Raw genomic sequence first — 19,778 nt, 5'->3', positions numbered from 1 at the left:
CTCTCTCTCTCTCTCTCTCTCTCTCTCTCTCTCTCTCTCTCTCTCTCTCTCTCTCACTTGTCTGGCAGTGATATACAATACCTCTACTTGCTAGCATGAGTTTCAGGAACAGGAAATATATGACTAACATCTTTTAAGTGAGTTCAAGTTACTGAGTATTACAGAAAAGCCTTATATGGACCTGGAGGAGTATATTCAAGATGATACTGCTGAACAATGTGCACAGAAGAAAGGTCAACTAGAAGAACATCACAAATATGACAGAAAGTATGGCACAGAAAAACCAACAGATTTTGAACAGGCACTTGGATAGTGCCAGGGGCAAGGAAACTACCTACACTTTTTTAAAACTGAAACTATTGGGCATAAAGATATTGCTAATCAATGTTTACTATTAAAGACATTGTTATTAATGAAGTTTTATGCCAGCATTTAGGCTCTTGAAAATCACTTTTTGAAGTTTTATAAAATAATGTGAGATTTTAGAATATTCAATGCTATCACCGATGAAATTATATATTTGTCATTTGTAGTTGTTGTTACTGCTTCAGTGACTTTAAAACTTGAGTTTTGTAAAAGGTACACTAACAGGCGAAGAACTGAAGCAGTAAAATTCTAAAAGTGCCAAGACATCACAATAAGAACTCTTGTTGTGACAGCACTTCTTTTACAGAGAATCTGGAGAAAAGATCAAGTAACAAAAACATCTCATGGCACTTGGCTGGCAGGCACTAAATCATAACCCAAATGCTTGCTATAGATGTGGAAAAGTAAGTCAGAGTACAATGTAAAGAAGAATGACTAAAAAAAACACAAAAGTAACAACTCCGCTAGTGTAGGTGCAAATTCACTGGAAACAACTCATAGTGAAGATAATCTGGATGTCTTGGTTATTACTAGAATTTGTACTGATAAAAAATAGAGTATTTTTTGGACTCAGGAGCAATGACGCATATAATTAATGAACTCATTCTTTAACTACTATCAGGAAACTTGAAGATGCTAAAATAGGTATCTTTCTACCAATGTGCAACATTGGTGAAGTTGTTAGCACATAAATTACAAATGGCTGGTTGTCATATTGGCTTAGGAAAGTCAGACGGCTCATTTCACAACCAAAATAAAACTGTATCTATAGGAAACAGAAAAGATTATGGATTGTATACTCTCGTAATCAAATGGACAAGGGAAAATTGGAATAGCTGTATTTTAGACAAAGATTTTGCTGTGTGGCATAAATAATTTGGATGACTGAACAAGGCCAGGTGTTCAAAATCTGTAAATAAATGTTTGAGTTATAAAGAAGGTAATGCAGTTTATAACTAACTCATGCTTCGCCTACAGTCAAATGAGCATCTGAATTAATAGATAGTGATGTGCTTGTTCCTATACAGCATGTCTCTTGTGATGGAAAAAATCAAGCAATGAAAAATTTATCATGGAATAACAACAATGTAGAAGGGATAGATTGCTGTTCACCAAATAAAGAAGGCATTGAGTCATGGACATACACAAAGAAAAAGAATGCCAAAAATATACTGCTTTTGGATTATGTCTTTTATCAGAAATAGAAAACACACACACATTCACACAGCCATGACTCATACACAATGATCACTGTTATCTCCATGTGCTAAGGCCTGAATGCAACTGTGCCTCAGGTGATTGGTTGCTGTGCCCCATCAGAGAGAATCTCTGCCCTTGTGAATCAACACCTTCATAACCTACCCTCCCATAGAAAAGACATCAACCATTTCCTCCACTGATTCACCACAGTTCCTGATCCTTACCATCAAGCTCCTTGCTTGTCATTACTGATGTCACCTTCTTCTATACTAACATCCTCTAATGACAATGGCCATGCCGCTATTCTGCATAACCTTTCCCAAAGTCCAACTGACTCCAAACCCACAACCTCCTTCCTGGTCCTCATACCAACTATACACTCTTCTATTTTGAAGGCATTACCTACAATTACCCATTTTTGGACTATGTAGATGAATCTTCCTAACCATGCAGAATCCCATACCTCTCACCTAGTTCATATTCATTGATGACATCTTGATCTGAACTGAGGGTGAGGACATCCTATCCGCATTCCCCCAAAGCCTCAAGAGTGTCTCCCCCATTCACTTCTCCTAGTCCTCCTCAGCCCAACAAGCCACCCTCCTCAACATCAACTTCCACCTCAGGGTTGACTACATTGGTACCTCCAGCCACATCAAACCACCAACCACCAGCAATACCCCCACTTCGACAGTTGCCACCCATGCCATATCAAGAAGTCCCTTCCCTACAGTCTAGCCACCTTATGTCATTGCATCTATATTCACAAGCTTCCTTCCCAAAATATGTCAAGAGTCTCACTGAGGTGTTCACAGACAAAAATTACCCTCCCAACCTTGTTCAGAATCAAATCTCCCATGGCAAGGCTCCTCAGTCATCTCCCATCCCACACATATCTAGTCTGGGTATGTATGAGCACTGCTCCTGTGACTCAATACCATCTGAGAATGGAGTAACTGAATCATATTCCCCATCAAGGTTTCAATTAGCTCTCTCTGAGCCCTGAAATGAGAAATATTCTCTTCACTAACCTACCCACCATCTCACAACAGTATTCTATGCCTATCCAACCTATGGAATATCCTTCTCTGTCCCTACTACACCCCTGCTCTCAACCCTTAACCCCCTGCCTCATGACTCATATGCCTGCAACAGTCCCAGATGCAAGGCTTGTCCCATACACAATCTGACAATCATCTCCTCCAGTCCTGTCAAAGACATCTTGTACGCCATCAATGGCAGAGTTGCTTGTGAGAGCATCCATACGATACACAAACTTAGCTGCAACCACTGTCCCACAATCTACATGGGCATGGCTACTAACATACTATTTGTCTGCATGAATGACAACTGCCAAACTGTGCCCAAGATACAGCTGGACCTCCCAGTTGCTAAACATACTGCATAACAGTATGTGTTTCACTTTAATAACTGCTTCACAGCCTGTGCCATCTGGATTCTCTGCATCATTACCAGATTTTTATGAGTTGCAGTAAAATAACCTTCATTCCCATAACCCCCCTGTCCTCAACCTTCACACAGGTACAGACTCTTTAATATTTCTCTCACTTCTCTCTTATCCCCCTTCTCTGTCTTGCAGAACAGCTTCCCAATGCTGTACCTGCAATCATGCCATAGTGCATGGAGATGACTGCAGTCATCTGCGTATGAGTTGTGCTTGTGTGAATGTCTGTGCGTTTTCTACTTCTGATGTAGGGCATAGTCCAAAAGCTGAATATTTCTATCATTCTTTGTCATTGTGGCTGTCTACAGTGAAATACCTCCTTTGTGTGGTGGGTATCAATCTAACTTTTCATGGAAAGATATGTAAGGTGACTTTCTTTGATGATTATATGCACTTTATTGCAGTTTATAGTCTTCAATCAAAAATTGAAGCTTTTTATTATTTAAAAGTATTTTATAGAATGGTTACTATTCATTTTAATATGTAAATCAGCAAACTTCAATGTACAGCATGGCTGTGTGTATCGTGCGGCCGCCTCGACTCGAATGAGCCTGCAGCTGCCTCTGTAGCGGATGCTGCTACTGATAAGAACTGGGCGCGGCAGGAAGTAGCGCGTGCCGAGAGAGCAATGGCGTCACCGGAAGTGAATTATTCTGCAACACGGGCCTAGTAATACTAGGGCCCGTGTTGCGTGGCAGCCTCGCTCTGCGGCTCAAGGAGGCAAGCGCCAGAGACTAAGTCCGAATCAAGGTCACGCGCCGTGGCGCGCTGTGAGCCACGTAACACACGGGTCCTAGTATTACTAGACCCGTGTTGCAGAATAATTCACTTCAGTAACGATCCACCCACCTCCCCAGGGGTAATAACCCCTCTAACCCGCAGCAGAGAAACACATGCAAGCAGGTCACATGACCAATAACAACAACAATCAATGACAACTCTAAAATACAGCGCTAGACGCTGCTCCTAATGAAATGCCCTATACATCCGCACTGCTTTACGGCTCTAATTTATTGTTATCTTGCTGTATATTAGAGTTGTCCTTGATAAAAATTATTTCCTTATCTCTACAGTTACTGATTGTGGTGGTTATTGGTCACGCCAGACCACTCGTTACTGCTTTACGGCTCTAATTTATTGTTATCTTGCTGTATATTAGAGTTGTCCTTGATAAAAATTATTTCCTTATCTCTACAGTTATTGATTGTGGTGGTTATTGGTCGCGCCAGACCGCTCGTGAAATTTTTTTATTTTTTAAATAATTAAATTAAAATTCTTTATCTGTTATTGACTGTTTGGTTAATATGTTATAACCTCAATAGAATAATAACCTCAAAGTCCTGCTCAGACACACAGCTGAATGAATTTCAGATGAGATGAAGATATTCTTCAGGCAGGAGAACATACCATATGAGTTTACCATACAGTCAAAATTCTGTCTGGGAATATATACACAGAGAACCAATGGGATCGATCCATACTCAATACACTAAATTCAAAAACTGAACAGATTCAGTACAGAAGAGTGAAAACAATGTAGCACATTGATGGAAGTCAACTCCAGTGAAGACATTTATGGAGACATGACCTGAAATAAATCATACAGAGGGATGCAGGAACTGAAACTGAGAGTAGCAAAGCACAAGCAGAAATGAACTTCATTTTTAAACTTTCTTTTAAAAGGAGGACCTAGGTACTAGGCCCCAATTAAATTCTTATGCTACTGAAAAAATTAGTGATATCATTGTTTGTGTCAGCTGGGTTAAGAAACAGATGAAATTACTAAAACTTAACAAGACCCCAGGCCTGATGGAATACCTAGTATATTCTACACACAATTTGTAACTGAGATAACACCATTTTTAACCATGTGGATTCCTCAAATAAATAGCTTTATCATGGGTTGAAGAAAGGACAGGAGACAACCCTCGACAAGAAGTGCAGCAAAAGTTGTCCACAAAACTAGCATTCAATACACTGATACTGGCTCCCAAAAACCCTTTGATGAGTATCAGACTAAACCTTATTAAGTAAAGTCTAATCATGTGGGTATCAAATTGAATTTGTGTCTGGATTAAGAATTTCTTGGATGTAACATGTAATCTTAGATGGAAAGTAGTCAACCAAAGAAGAAGTAAATTCAGGTGTTAGGGAGGTGTGTTAGGGACCCTTGTTGTACAGTAATGGCCTGGCAAACAATATTAATAGCAAATTAAGACTTTTGTATGTGATATTGTTACCTGTACTGTAGTACCACATGAAATAAAATTCACAACTATTCAGCCAGATTTTGATGAAATTTCAAAGTAGTGTGAAGATTGCCAACTAGCTTTCAATGTTCAGAATTACATGAAATACAGCATTCTCTACCTCTAATGCCAATGAGTCACAACTGGAATCAGTCAAAGCATACAAATTCCTGGGTGTAAGAACTTGTGTGGATATGAAATGGAATGGTCATATAGCCTCAACTGTAGGTAACGCAGGTGGCAGACTCTGGTTCATTGTCAGGATGCTAGGAAAACACAGTCAATCTACAAATTAATTTTTTTATGAAACACACTTGTGATCCATCCTAATGGAAATAGGAGAGGTCACAGGATTATTTGACATATGGAAAATCCTCACAGAAATACAAACCACCTGAACTGGCAGACACTTGAAGATAGCTGTTCACTATCCTGTGAAAGACTACTTGCAAATTTTCAAGAACTTATATTAAATGAGGAGTCTAGGAATGCAAATATTTCCAGTACAAACAATGAAGATGAAATTACACTAATTACAGCTTCCACAGAGCAATTTAACCAAACATTCTTTTCACACTGTGAATGTGAATGGAAAGGGAAGAAAACCTAATATGTAGTATTGTCCAAAGGGAAGCACCCTATGGAATTCAGAATATTGCTGTAGCTGTAGAACTGGTTGTTTAATTACACAATGACCACCTCAAAACTAGTGCAAGTGCATCAGTTAACTATTCTAACGTATGTCAAAATAAACCTGGAGAAAGATATTAAAAGGGGGGGAAGCAAATTTCTCAATACGTTAAAGGAAGAACTGATGTTGACATATATCACATAGATAGAAATTAATGTTTTATTTTGTATTATGTTGATTCTAATTCAGGAATTAAAACAGATGGGAGATCTATAAGAAGATGAACATTTTACAATCCTTAACAGAAGTAGAATATTTTGCTCTGGCTACAGCTGCAACAGAAATTCAAAGCCAGAGAAATTTTCTTTAAGCTTTTGAAAATTATGAAAATTTCAGCAGTTTTTGAAGATGGTCTGATATGGAGAGGCCAGTTAGTTAACTGTTTACATCAACAAATGACATGTACAGATATTCATTAGAATTCTATATGTAAACTCTACAGCAAGGGACTCCTGAATGTACAGTGTATTAGCCTCAAAGTTCAGGTGCATATATATCAGCAAAAGCAGATGAGGATAGAGAGTTCAGCAAACTATGATTCAGGATTAAGGTAATGAAACTGGAGGAGAACTGATTTGTGTACCTTTTTTAATTTATATTCAAAATTTTCTATCCACATGTGATTCCATCCTAATATCACATACAGTTATTAAATTAATGGGGAAACTGAGATGTGAACAGTGGAGTTTCTTGTCAAACTGGGCTTTTATTTTTGCAGGGGAAATCAAGTACAGAAATTTAATCCTCAAAACAATGACATTCTTAGGAAGAAGTATTAGCTTAGTTTTGCTGATCTGAGTTAGTCAAATTTATAAATGTCAAGTCCTATCAATGTTGTTCTTACTACATAACTGAATTTGTGATAATTCATGAAGTTATTACCTGCAATCTTATCTTCATGTTGTTGAAGTTTATTTCTGAAACTAGTGAAATTGAAATTAGGAAGCATTCCTCCCAGTTGTTGCGGTAAAATTTCATAAGGTACATGTGTGTGCAGTGAAGACATGTCAGTACCATGAAAGTGAATCTGAAAAATCATTTAACAGTGAAACATCAACACTGAAGATAGGAACACAGTATTTTTATCTCAAAAATTAAAATTAAAATGAGGAAATGACCCAGCCTTTTGTAGTGAACTTCTTTAAATTTCTGTCTTTTTATTTATTAAAACATCAAACTGACGATTCATGAAAAAGAAGTAGCCTGTTACAGAGTGAACACATTCTAATTAAAATAAAACACTTACCCTTCTCCTCAGCTTTTCTTTCATAAACTGCTTTGCCAATGCAAAAAAAGGTGCAAAAAGTTTTGGATGGTTTACAATATGAACACTTTTAAGCCTTAGTGGAAAACTACCCTGAAACATGACATCATTCTATAACATGGAAAAACTGGGTACCTTTATCTGACATAATTTGAAAATACAGGTATCAATAATAAATTCCTTACCTGAAACATTTTAATAAATAAAGACAAAGTTTTTGGTGTTGCATGAATTGCGTGTCGAAATCCAAATCCTTTTAGATCCACAATGACAGTTATACCAGAAATTTGAACATATTGATCTTCACAACAAAATAAAATCACTGTTGTTATTACCTGAAAACACTCTTCTACTGTAACTTTTCTGAAATCTGTGTTTTCTGTAAGATTGTGAAATTACTAACGTCAGTCAGCAACTAACAATACTTAATTAGAAATTAAAAGTGATCTGTGATGATGCTATCAAAAGACTATTACAGAATAAAAGATTTTAATGTCATAAACAATATTAGGAAAACAATAGAACATTATTCACTAAACATGAACTGTTGAGTTGTAGACAGACACAATGGAAAGACTCTTACACATAGCTTTCAGCCAAAGCCTTCTTCAGCAAAGAAGACACACAGGCAAGCACACTTCATGCACAGATGACAACTACCACCAGCAGCTCTGACCACAATGTGACTGTCATGTGAATAGCAATCTGCCATGGGGCAGGGAAGACTGCCGACTGCCAAGCACAGCATCAGGAGGTTGGGGGAGGAGGAAAAAGTGAGAAGTTAAGGAGGGGTGCAGGGAAGGGGAAAGGATGAGTGGCACATGGGCAGAAAGCAGCACACAAAAAGGGTGAGGGAATATGACAAGGGAGGAGGTGACCAGACAAGGGGTCAGAAGATGTTGGGTGGCAGTTGCAGGGATGGTAGGTTACTGTAGGATGAAGCTGGGATAGTTTCAAGAACAGAGAATGTGTTGTAATGACAACTCCCATCTGGACAGTTCAGGAAATCTGGTGGTGGAGAGGTCATGTGTGTCTGAGGTATGTTTGCTTGTGGTAATATGTGTGTGTTCTCTTTGCTGAAGAAAGCTTTGGCTGAAAGCTATAATTTGTAACAGTCTTCTTGTTGTGCCTGTCTGCAGCTCAATGGGCCATCTTTACAGTGACTAGCAATTTATACTTTTCATAGTATTGGTGATATACCAACTTGGAGTTTCCATTGTTTAATGTCATAAAAAGTATCTGTCATGATACTGATGAGTTCACAATATAACAGTGAATGATCAATAAAATTTTTAAACAACAAATATTTAACAAGCAAATAAATAAAATTCATTATCTTTTAAAATGTCACTTACCCACTCTTATGATGACTACAGCTCTTTCATCATCATCTTTTTGTTCTAAAACAGTCATTCCTTCTATATCATAAATGTTACTTTTCTCTGATGGAAGGTATGGTTCAAGGTGTTCTGGAAAAGACTCCTTCATTTCGTAGAAGTTTTCCAGCTATGGAAAGTCCAAGAAAGAAATTAATTGATTACAGCTAATACATAACATGGGCGAATCAGCAACGGTGGTTGAAAATGTTTAAGAAACTGTTAGTTGTGAGAACTTCAAAATTCAGTTTACCTTAATGCTTGAAAATAAAGATTAAGTCATATTCTTTAAAAAGCCATAATATGAATTACTGCAGAAAAAAATAGATATTCCAATTAAAAAGTAAATTTATGTTTCTTGTGACAAAAACTCGATAATTTAATGTACTGCCAAAGTAGTGCACTGATCAGTCAACTTGCTGAAAAACTAGGATTAAAATTTCTAGACACTAGAATCAGAAAGAGTGCTAAACCACAATGAAGCTTAATGGACCATAGAGTGAATCCAAAATTTGCAGTACAAGCACCAATAATAAACTGGAAAAGCTATTAAAGCTTCAGAAAAATAAAATTGAAGTGGAAGCACACATGGCTTTGTCAGTGTCTTAAAATCAGGTAGGATGCATGTCAAGGAAATTAGCAGCACAATCATATCTTAATGTGTTATGTATGCAGGCACCATCATAAGCAATGCCCTTTTTCCATTTTGCATATAGACTTCAAATCTCCGATAGTCATGCCTGTATCTGTTATGGTCATGTAAAACTCTAATGGGGCATGCAACCACATGTTGCCTATTACCCCAAACAGATGTGTAGAATATAATATGCTTCAAGCATAATAATTTTTATTGTGATGTAGCTTGGTAGCAACCAAGGGCATGAAATTAGATAACTGCTAAGCAATGAAATATAGGAAGAAATTATAAAATCTCCAAGATTCTCTTTCTTACACTTCAGGCCAAATCTGTAAGATTTCACTTCATGCCCTTCACTGGTTTCTGTTCAAATGATCTACATGTTTTCTTGCAGCTCTTCTTAATTGCAGAGTTGTACTTTCAGGTATTCTTTCTCATGAAACATCCAGTTCTCATCCTGATGATCTCCTTGCAGCTAAGTTCATTCTGCAGTGCTTAAATCTGGTTGATCTAGTGTCTTTTGAACTATATCTGTCTCTTCTACACACACATCTTATGAGGCTTTGTTTTTCTGTTTGATGTGATTATCACTATAACAAACTCTTGCTAGGTGGGTTGTTTAAATAACTATTCTGTGCAACTCTAGATTTCATTCCTTCTTCTAAACTTTTGCCACTATTGTGCTCAGTAGATTTATTTAACAATAACATTTGTTTGTCCTATTGTTTTAGCTGCCGTTTTGCTGTTGCACATTAGGTTACTCATTCTGTTACAAACTACCTGTGTCATGTATCTGCATATCCTAAATGTAGCTTCACTATCTGAGTCATGTGACCAAGGGATCACTCTTCAGGAGTTCTTTACGCTGATTTAGTAGCATTCCTTCAGGTGCGTCCATAGTCACTAAAACTTTATTCCATTTCAAGTTATACACTCTGGAATTGGTAACAAAACTAGACAGAGGGTTGATTAACAATTGAATTATTCTTGCATTTGTCACTGCCAATCTCTCTCTGTCTCCCACATCCCCACCCTCACCCCAGTTCACCCAGCTGGTCATCAGTCTGGTTTGATACCACCTGCTACCATTTTCTTCTTCTGTGCCAATCTCTTGATTTTGGAGTAGCACTTACCTCCAACATCCTCAATTATTTGTTGGCTATATTCCAATTTCTGTTATCAATTAAATTTTTTTCCCTCTATGGCTTCCTATGGAAGTTACTCCCTAGTGCCTTAGCACATGTTCTATCAACCTGTCCCTTTTTCTGATCAGTATTTTCCACAAATCCCTTTAGTAGATGATACTGTAGAGAACTTCCTCATTTCTTATCTTATTAATCCACTTAGCCTGCTTCTACAACATCACATCCCAAAAGATTTGATTCTCTTCTTTTCCAGTTTTCTCACAGTTGATGACTAACTTGGTACAGTGCTGTGCTCCAAACAACATTATTATAAATTTTCTCCTCAAATTAAGACCTAAGTTTGGTACTACACTTCTCTTTGTGAGAAATGCTCTCTTTGCCTCTGCTAGTTTACTTCTTATATCTTCATAGTTTCACCTGTTATGTTTTAATTCACTTCTGTGGTAGGATGGCAGTTTTGTTTTATCAAAAGATTTCCATGTTTTTCCAGGTTGAAATTCCAGTTTTCCATGAACCAGTTTTTGTTGTAAATGAGAGAAAATTTTTCTTTACTACTTTCCATAGAAGCAAAAGAAAGTTATTGAGTTGCCACATCACACATATGTGATTATTTCAAGTGCAGCTACATTTTATAGTTTTATCAACAATTCTGTGACCTATAAATCTAGTCACTCACTTCATTATCCATCTTATAGTGTCACACCACTGTGTGATAACATCAACTGAAAGAGAAATTATTGCAGTAACATGCTTCAAACTACAGTTACAAGAATGAAGTTTCAATAGACTTTGATAGCAATGATGCATAATGTTTCAAATATGAGTTCTTAAAATTAACTGTACTCATGGCCTGAAGCACGGAACTGTCAGAAAGTTATCTAAGTACTACTTTGCACTGAAATTAGTGCAAAATAACTGAATTCAGTAAACTGTGTCCTGCAGGTTACCTAACTTATCCACAGTAAGACTCTTTTGGTGATGGGTGTAAATCTGCATTTTCATAATCGCTATCAATTTTCAATAGTGCTGCCCACGGTTTACTTATTCTTGCATATCAGATACAGTGTTGACATAGTGTTTTGTGCAAAACTTCAATGTATTAATGAAACTGACAAACTTGTACAAAGTGTGTGCTACAAAAGGTAGCACAAGACTGCCACATGTGTGGTCTGTGCCACAGCACTTAAGTATAATTACAATAATGCTTTACATATCACACTACTTATTACGAACACATTTTTACTGGAGTTACAGTTAACAATTTAAAGGTTTACAGAAATTGACTTGAACATAAGCAATGACACACTGTGGAGTACATATTCTGATAACAAGTTTACAAAGTGTACTAATGGTACTGTGTGAAACCATAGCTGATACTGTTAACAATATTTTTAATTGGCATTTCAATTATTATCAAATCACTGTTAGCTGCATTATGCTAACATAGTTTTGAAATTATTATATATATACTAAGATGGTATTTGTTCTTTCAGACATGTCCGAAAGAACAGATACCATTGGTGACCATGCAGCTCGTTAAAATGAAATTACAGTGAAACGTCAACGGGGGCAGGTGAAAATGTGTGCCCCAAGCGGGACTCGAACCCGGGATCTCCTGCTTACATGGCAGACGTTCTATCCACCTATCCCCCCCTCCCCGTTATTGATCGTTATGTTTGGTCGTTGCAGACCTCACAAGACATCCTGTTCAAGTTCGGTGGTTGATCCTTCCACTCAGTTTTTTTATTACAGAGGCCTACCAGCTCTCTGACCGAACACACTGAGCTACCGTGCCGGCTATCCATCTGAGCCACCGAGGACACAGAGGATAGTGCGACTGCAGGGATTTATCTCTGGCACGCCTCCCGCGAAACCCACATTCTCAACATATTGTACTCTAAGATTGATGTGGCGAATGAGATTGGCATCAAAAACTATGGCTGGTGTAGTACTGTATGGAAGGTTGTGTGTCATCCCACTCTGCCATGTTACAAACCTGGGTGTTCAACTCTAATCTAAAAAACACATACATAAATATGGATTCATATTTATATATTTTTGTTATAATAAAAAGTTCACCTTTGCTTTTGTTTGAATGATAAATTCATAGTCACAAGAAAAATTTCCATGTGCACATTGCACTGCATCATACTCAAAATTGTGCAATGGGAAACAGGCAAACTGAAGGCTGCAATGAACATCAGACCTATTCAGTTCACCTTTATTGCCTATCTCAACAACCAATTGTTTCCAAGGCATAAAGTCAAGAGTGATTTATGACATTTCTTTCCATTAACAAGCAGTTCAGCTCCCCTTAGAGTGTCTCAGAATTCCCTGAGACTTTCAGAATTTCCTGGGCTTTCACAATTTCCTAAGATTTCCCTGACTTTTACAGTAAATTCAATTTTTCTAAGAGCCCAAATTTTCCACGTTTTCCAGACAAGTCACAATCATGCAAGATGACACATTTACTTCACTTTATCTTCTGTGTAGTCCCAACTCTGATAGCAAGTTGATCACTATTCTTATTTCTGATACTCCTGATTACTTTTGTCTGCTTTTCTATACTCTTAGTCAATATTCTGTGATCATTAACATGTTCATTTCATTCATCAGGTCCTGTAATACAGCGTCAGATTCACTGAGGGTAGCAATGACATCAGTGAATCTTACCTGTAATATCTATTCAACCTAAGTCCTACTTCTGGATTTTTATCTTGTTTCCACCATTGCCTCCACAAAGGCTCAAGAGAAGATATGAGAAACTACTGCCCAATCTCTATTCTTCCAATTTTCTCAAAAATATTTGAAAAAGTGGTAGTAATGCAAATCAAAAGATTTATAGAAAAATCAAACATACTGTCAGATAATCAATATGGCTTTCAGAAAGGCAAAAACACAATAGATGTCACAAATGAGTTTGTGAAAAAAAATTGTTCTGCCTTAGACAAGTCTAACAAAGTTGCTGGATTGTGCTGTGACCTCACAAAAGCATTTGATTGTGTAAACCATCAATTGCTCCTGTATAAAATGGAAAAATATGGAATTGGAGGTCATGTTTTAGAGTGTTTCAGGTCACACTTCACAAAGAGAAAACAAAGAGTAGTTATATCATCAAGCAAGGGAAATTTCTTCTCTGAATGGATGATTATTTCACAAGGCATTCCACAAGGCTCAATTCTGGGTCGAATTTTATTCTTACTTTTCATAAATGACTTGCCACTAAACATAAATTCACACTCAGCTTTATTCGCTGATGATATGTCTGCCCTCATCGAAAACAATCACTCAGAACAAATTCCATCAACTGTCACAAATCTACTAGTCAGTTTAGAAAACTGGTTCCAACTAAAAGGGTTAAAACTGAATATTGGAAAAACACATTTACTACAGTTTAAAACTAAAAACTCTAAGCCAAATGAAATTCATATTACCTGCAGAAACCAGAAAATGATAGAGTCAGATTGTGTTAAATTTTTAAGAATACATTTGGATCAAAATTTATCCCGGTCTTCACATTATAGAATACTTAGCAAATAAGAAACAGCCTGACCTTTGCTATGAAGATTTTGTCGTATTCAACTAGCATGGAGATAAGAAAAGTAGTTTATTCCAGCTATTTTGAAGCTGTTTTAAGGTATTGCATTATCATTTGGGGTAATACAAGCAAAATCATTAGAATATTAAAATTACAAAAATCAACTGTTAGAAATATATGTAACGCAAGGCCAAAAGAATCTTGTCCCCCACTGTTAAGAAATCTAAAAATACTAAGTACCCCCTGTTTGTACATCTGAGAACTGATTATTTTTGTATACAGTACCCCTACGTTATTCACAGACAACAATTTTAAGCATCATTACAGCACTAGGAATAAGACGAACTTCATGCTTCCTACTCACAGGTTAAAGTTATATGCACAAACGCCAGAATATAGGGGCATGAAAATCTACAATATGCTAAAAAAGAAACAAATAAACAGCATGGAGCTAGGGCAACTGAAACCAAAGCTGCACAAGTTATTAGTCCGTAGAAGAATTTATGAATGATGATGTGGAAGTCTGAGCAAGGAAACATCACCTGCAAATTAAGCTTAGTAGTTTTGTGTCAAATAAATGTTTGTAAAAATATGTTCACTATGTAAATGCTGTTGTTACATATTACTTTGTAATGCATGTAAACTGGAGTGCTCATATATTGTTATTGTAATACTGTACATACAAATTGCAATTGTAATGTAAATGTAATGTTGACGAGTCCCCAGTACATCAGATCTGTGATATGACTTTGTATGTTATGGGATAATAAAAATTCTGATTCTGATTCTGAAATAAAAAAACTAGTGCTACATTGTTCTTCATTTCTTAGTACTGTTCACTGCACACAATATACACATATTATATGATAATGTAACATTACACGTACTATCATCTGACATCAGGTCCATGACAACAATGTTTGGCTTCCATTTTAGTACACAGATTCCAGTTTCCTCACCTTAAATATTGAGCCAGCACCCCTTCATAATGTGGAATAACACAATTTGTGCCATTAATTGTACAATTTAATTTTATGGTACAAAATGCTGTTTTGAATTCAGAGTTTTATATTTGTTCCCTGTACATTGTTTCCCCTATAGTAAGGGTTTTCAGTGACTGTTTCTTCCCACCTACTTGTGTATATTTTTTTTATTTCTGAATTTACGGTAATGAAATAAGGGTATACATACATAGATCACACAATAAATGTCTTATACTTCTAGAATAACAACTCACAAGTCCCAGACTTCTAGATTAGTACACGTAAAATTAATGACAGCCATCCTACATAATTCTGTAATACACAAATGGGTGTTTAGTTAATGAACAATGAGAATACTTGCTTATTAATCAAGCTACCTTCAGTTGTTTTATCCTAAGAGCTACTCAGTTCTCATAATGCTGAAATGCAGGTAAACTGTTATAATTCATTGCATGTTTGCCTCTGCAATCCTGTGTTACAACATTCTGAGTAAATGCTACTACAATTCACGCAGTTCTTAGGTTAGAAAAATAAGTTGTGAAAACACTAAATGAGAAAATGGCCATCCTTCAAGAATATATTCATGGCACTAGTGATATACATTCTTCTGAGCTATTACACATACACCATGATGATGAAAACTATACATATGCCATGATGATGAAAACTACACATACAAATCAATATTGACATGCAGATGTAGGGTATTAAACATAGTCATAAATGTTCACTGAGTGTCTACAGTCCTCATAAAAGTGAAGAACGCTCTAACACTGGTGAACAACAGCTTTTAACAAGCTATGAACAATTTAAAATTTAATATTAATGATGCACGGACATTGTAAAGACAAACTGAGAATTTCCCCACTGAACATAACTTGTTTTATTACTAAGTGAATTTTTATTATTGTATACTATTTAGTTTGGAAGTAACATTTCACACTGTAAAATGAAGTCTAAAGTACAAGCTGATATCTCAGACTATTTCCAGCAAAAGAAAAGTTATATCTCTGTTAATAGTGGTACTTTTTCCAGTATACAAAAAACTACTCAAAAATATAAAACTTATTCTCATACAATTCAGTTAAAAAATTTAGTAACATAGTAGCGGTGTAAATGAGATAGAGAAGATGACTGAATTAAACCTGTTCGAAAAGACAGCTAAATATTCTTCATAAACAATGCACATTACACAATTACAGATTACTTAGAGGACACAGAGTGGAGGTTAATAATGAAAGGTGATAACTACAACACCCTATCATGTTACAATATGTGATCACAATATAATGCTTTTAAAAGAAAATCATATTTCAAGGATCTATAGTGCACAACAGTAATGTCTTGTTACTCTCCCAACTTTAGTGTCTCATTGATTGTGGGTGGATGTTGACTCAGTTTTTCAGGTGGCCTAGGAAAGACATGAAGATGTCCAGAGAGCATAGTTGTAGGCTTATGGGTCTGGAGTCTGTTCCCCACACAAAGTTAGAGGATGGGACACAGAAGCATGCTCGTAGTTCAGGAGACAGTGGGAATCCTTTGCCTGTGCAGTGATAAAGAGCAAATCATGTTTTATATTATAAGGGACAATCAAAAAGTTTCAATTTGAGAATGTTGCTGCAGCATATGTGCAACATAGTATGACTCCAATGTGGATATATAAGCACTGAGCTGTAGGCTAGGGATTAATGTGACATTTGTGTCTTTCTAATGTGCATGCTGTAAATACAGAAACATGAACTATGGCAATGTTATTACCAAATGCATTCAAACAAACCAATGTGCTGTTGTAACTCTTCAGGCTTTCCCGGCGATCTAATGACATCTTGGGTTGTCGGGTGTTCTGCCGGATATCAGCGTTGTACTTGCACGATATTTCGGTCACGTAGCTCGAGACCTTCATCAGGTGTGACCTGAGACTGCTCCTTGAGTGGACCTGGTCCAGTATTTATGCCTATGGCCTTCCCCCTCCACCAACGGCTGCAGGCGCTTTCTCTGTGGTCCGCGCCCATACCCTGTGACCTGCTGGAGCGTTGCTGCTCCGTTTTCCATCCGCTGCGGTTCTAGGTGTTCCCTCTGCGGTCCGCGCCCACCAAACCCGCTCCTGGGGGTTTCATCTACGGTCTGGGGTACCAGGCGTTCCCCCTGCGGTCCGTGCCCGCTCACCACGACCTGTTGGAGCGTTGCCGCTCCGTTTTTCGTCTGCTGCGGCTCTGGATGTTCCCTCTGCAGTCCGTGCCCACCAGTCCCACTTCTGGGTGTTCCATCTTCGGTCTGGTGCTCCTGGCAGTCCGTCAGGGGCTCGTTTACCATCTCCATGTCTCTGGTTCTTCTGTTTGTGTAGTGTTGCAGCTGGCCCCGTTGCACCTTTAACAATTCCAGAGCCGGATCCCAGGCTCTGCTTAGCTGGTACCCTGTGTCACGATTCATAAGATCGTCAGCCATTTTAATCTCAATCGATTCTCTTATAACACTGTCCCAAAATCTGGGTGTTTGTGTTAGAATCTTGGTATCCTCATACTTCATGGCATGATCTAGTTCTAGACAGTGTTCAGCAATGGCTGACTTAGTCACCTGTCTTAATCTAGTGTGCCTCTGATGTTCTTTGCACCTGATCTCCACAGTTCTTGTCGTCTGGCCAATGTAGGACATGCCACATTGACAAGGTATATTGTAAATCCCTGGTTTTCGTAACCCCAGGTCGTCTTTGACACTCCCCAGCAGTCCCCCGATCTTGTTGGATGGACCGAAAACACACTTGATATTGTGTTTACGCAGGATCCTACTGATTCTGGCAGAAATAGAGCCAGCATAGGGCAGATATGCCACCTTCCTTGCTTCATCTTGGTCTTCTTCAGGAACCTGTGGTATAGTGGCTGGTCGGAGTGCCCTCTCAATTTGTCTGTCCATGTATCCATTCTTGGAGAAAACTGTTTTGAGACGTTCTATCTCTATGGGTAGATTCTCTTGGTCTGATAGGGCACGTGCTCTGTGGACTAAAGTCTTCAGAACCCCATTCTTCTGTGCAGGGTGGTGACAACTGCTGGCCTGCAGATATAAATCAGTGTGTGTAGGTTTTCGGTAGAACACCCGACAACACCTGACAACCCAAGACGTCAATGTGCTGTTGTTTTCTTGACTGCTGAAGGATGAACACCAGTAAACTTCAATAACAGAATGAAGAATGTATATGGAGTAACACAACTGTTGAAAAAAACCAATGTGGAATGGTGCACCAAGTTCTGTACTGACCATGACTCGATACAAAATGCTGATTCATCTAAGAGGCCAGACCATCCATTATGGAACAACTCAAGTAGGAGACACTTGAGCAATCACCCTATAGTCTTGATCACTCTCCATGTGATTATCATGCCTTTGATTCCCAAAAAACGGCTTTGAAGGGTTACTGATTCCTATTGGATGAGGATTTGGAGCAGGCAGTTATGGAATTCTTCACACTGCAAGATGTGGCATTTTACCATATGGGTTTCTACAATAATGGGAGACTGCCTCGATGCTCACAGTGATTTTGCCTGAGTGGCCTACTGATTCTAGACATTCAAACAAAAAATCTTTGACTGCTCCTTTGTAAGTCATCCAGAGCAGATTGTATGGAAATCAAAGAGAGCTGCCAAATGAGGTAGTACAGTTGTTAAGACACTGACCCCATAGTCAGTAGAAGGAGTTTGTCTGGTCATCATGGTTTACGTTTTCTGTGATTCTGCTAAGTTGCTTCAGGCAAATGCCAGAGTCCATGGTTGACCACCTCTCCCATCCTCATAAAAGCATACTTAAAAATATGTTCTTTGTGTACATATGTTTTGAGCTACTTATTTTAATTGTACTATGATGACAAATCCTATATCACTGTGAGATGATAAATAAATAAATAAAGTGAAAAGGTCTCTTAAGATATTTCACAATGCTCTAAATTATATTTATTGTTTCATAATTTTAATTCAATCTTCCATTTGATTATTTGCAGTTGTTTCCATATGCTGGAGGGTTCAATTTTTGAGAGAGTAAACAAAGATACACATCAGAATAAAACATATAACTAGATTACTTATGAAACAATCAATACAAAAAATTTACCATTTTGAAGGCTTCATTCACATTGTGTTTCCTTGCTCTTAAGAAAGTTAAGAGGAAAGTGTCATCAGTCCTTGAATATAAGCCTTTTTCTCCTGGAAATAACAAAGATGCTTTTTTAATGACTGTAGATATATTGTCCATTCATTTTAAGGTACCTTTTTCCTCTTAAGCACATAATTCCTTCACAGACACAAACTGTCAATTACATGTCTATGTACAGTCTCTTGTTATGCAGATAAATTATGAAGAAATAATTGCTTCTCATGGAGAAAGATTCTTTTCTCCCTCTTGCTTATGGTAAAAGTACAAATGAGCCCTCCTAGCCTGAACCAAACTGGCAGAAATTGTTTGAAATGGAGAAAAAAGACAACTGGCCACCTAAAATATAAATTGTATTTACCATTAAATGAGCACCAGATAACTGAAGATGACCAGCTTTGCTCCAGGAACAACACCAGTCTGGGAGCTCGGATGTGCTGGACCCTAACCTATCAATCCAGGACACAAATTATTTGTTATAACTTACATTCAGGTTAGGGATATTCTCACTCTTTGACTTAAGTTGTTTTACAGATCTTTTATTCCAACTCTTAGGTAATGACACAACTGTTCCTTACTCTGCTAAAAGCACTCATAAATTGCTGTGCTCTGCACATATTCCTTATTCTAAATACAAAAGATCTCTTGCATTTAGTTCAAGTCACCAGGGGTGGCTCATCTGACGAGCCAGAAGGCCTGGCTCACAAGATATTTTCTGATATAATTT

General features: G+C 37.5%; 1 protein-coding gene across 1 annotated transcript in view; it reads right to left on the bottom strand.

Annotated features, from left to right (window-relative positions):
* The window catches only part of LOC126457503 (alpha-tocopherol transfer protein-like), a 177,592-nt gene that overhangs the window by 14,989 nt on the left and 142,825 nt on the right, over positions 1-19,778 (bottom strand). Inside the window, exons 3-7 of the mRNA XM_050093826.1 lie at positions 19,013-19,104; positions 8,591-8,741; positions 7,421-7,614; positions 7,218-7,328; positions 6,854-6,998 (exon numbers count right to left, since the gene is read on the bottom strand). Of these exons, the coding sequence (XP_049949783.1) occupies positions 6,854-6,998; positions 7,218-7,328; positions 7,421-7,614; positions 8,591-8,741; positions 19,013-19,104 (693 nt within the window). The remainder of the gene's footprint in view (positions 1-6,853; positions 6,999-7,217; positions 7,329-7,420; positions 7,615-8,590; positions 8,742-19,012; positions 19,105-19,778) is intronic.

The sequence above is a fragment of the Schistocerca serialis genome, chromosome 2 (assembly GCF_023864345.2).
Source record: "Schistocerca serialis cubense isolate TAMUIC-IGC-003099 chromosome 2, iqSchSeri2.2, whole genome shotgun sequence".
NCBI lineage: Eukaryota > Metazoa > Arthropoda > Insecta > Orthoptera > Acrididae > Schistocerca > Schistocerca serialis.
Note: the sequence above shows the minus strand (reverse complement) of the source record. Positions and strands in the feature narration are given on the sequence as shown.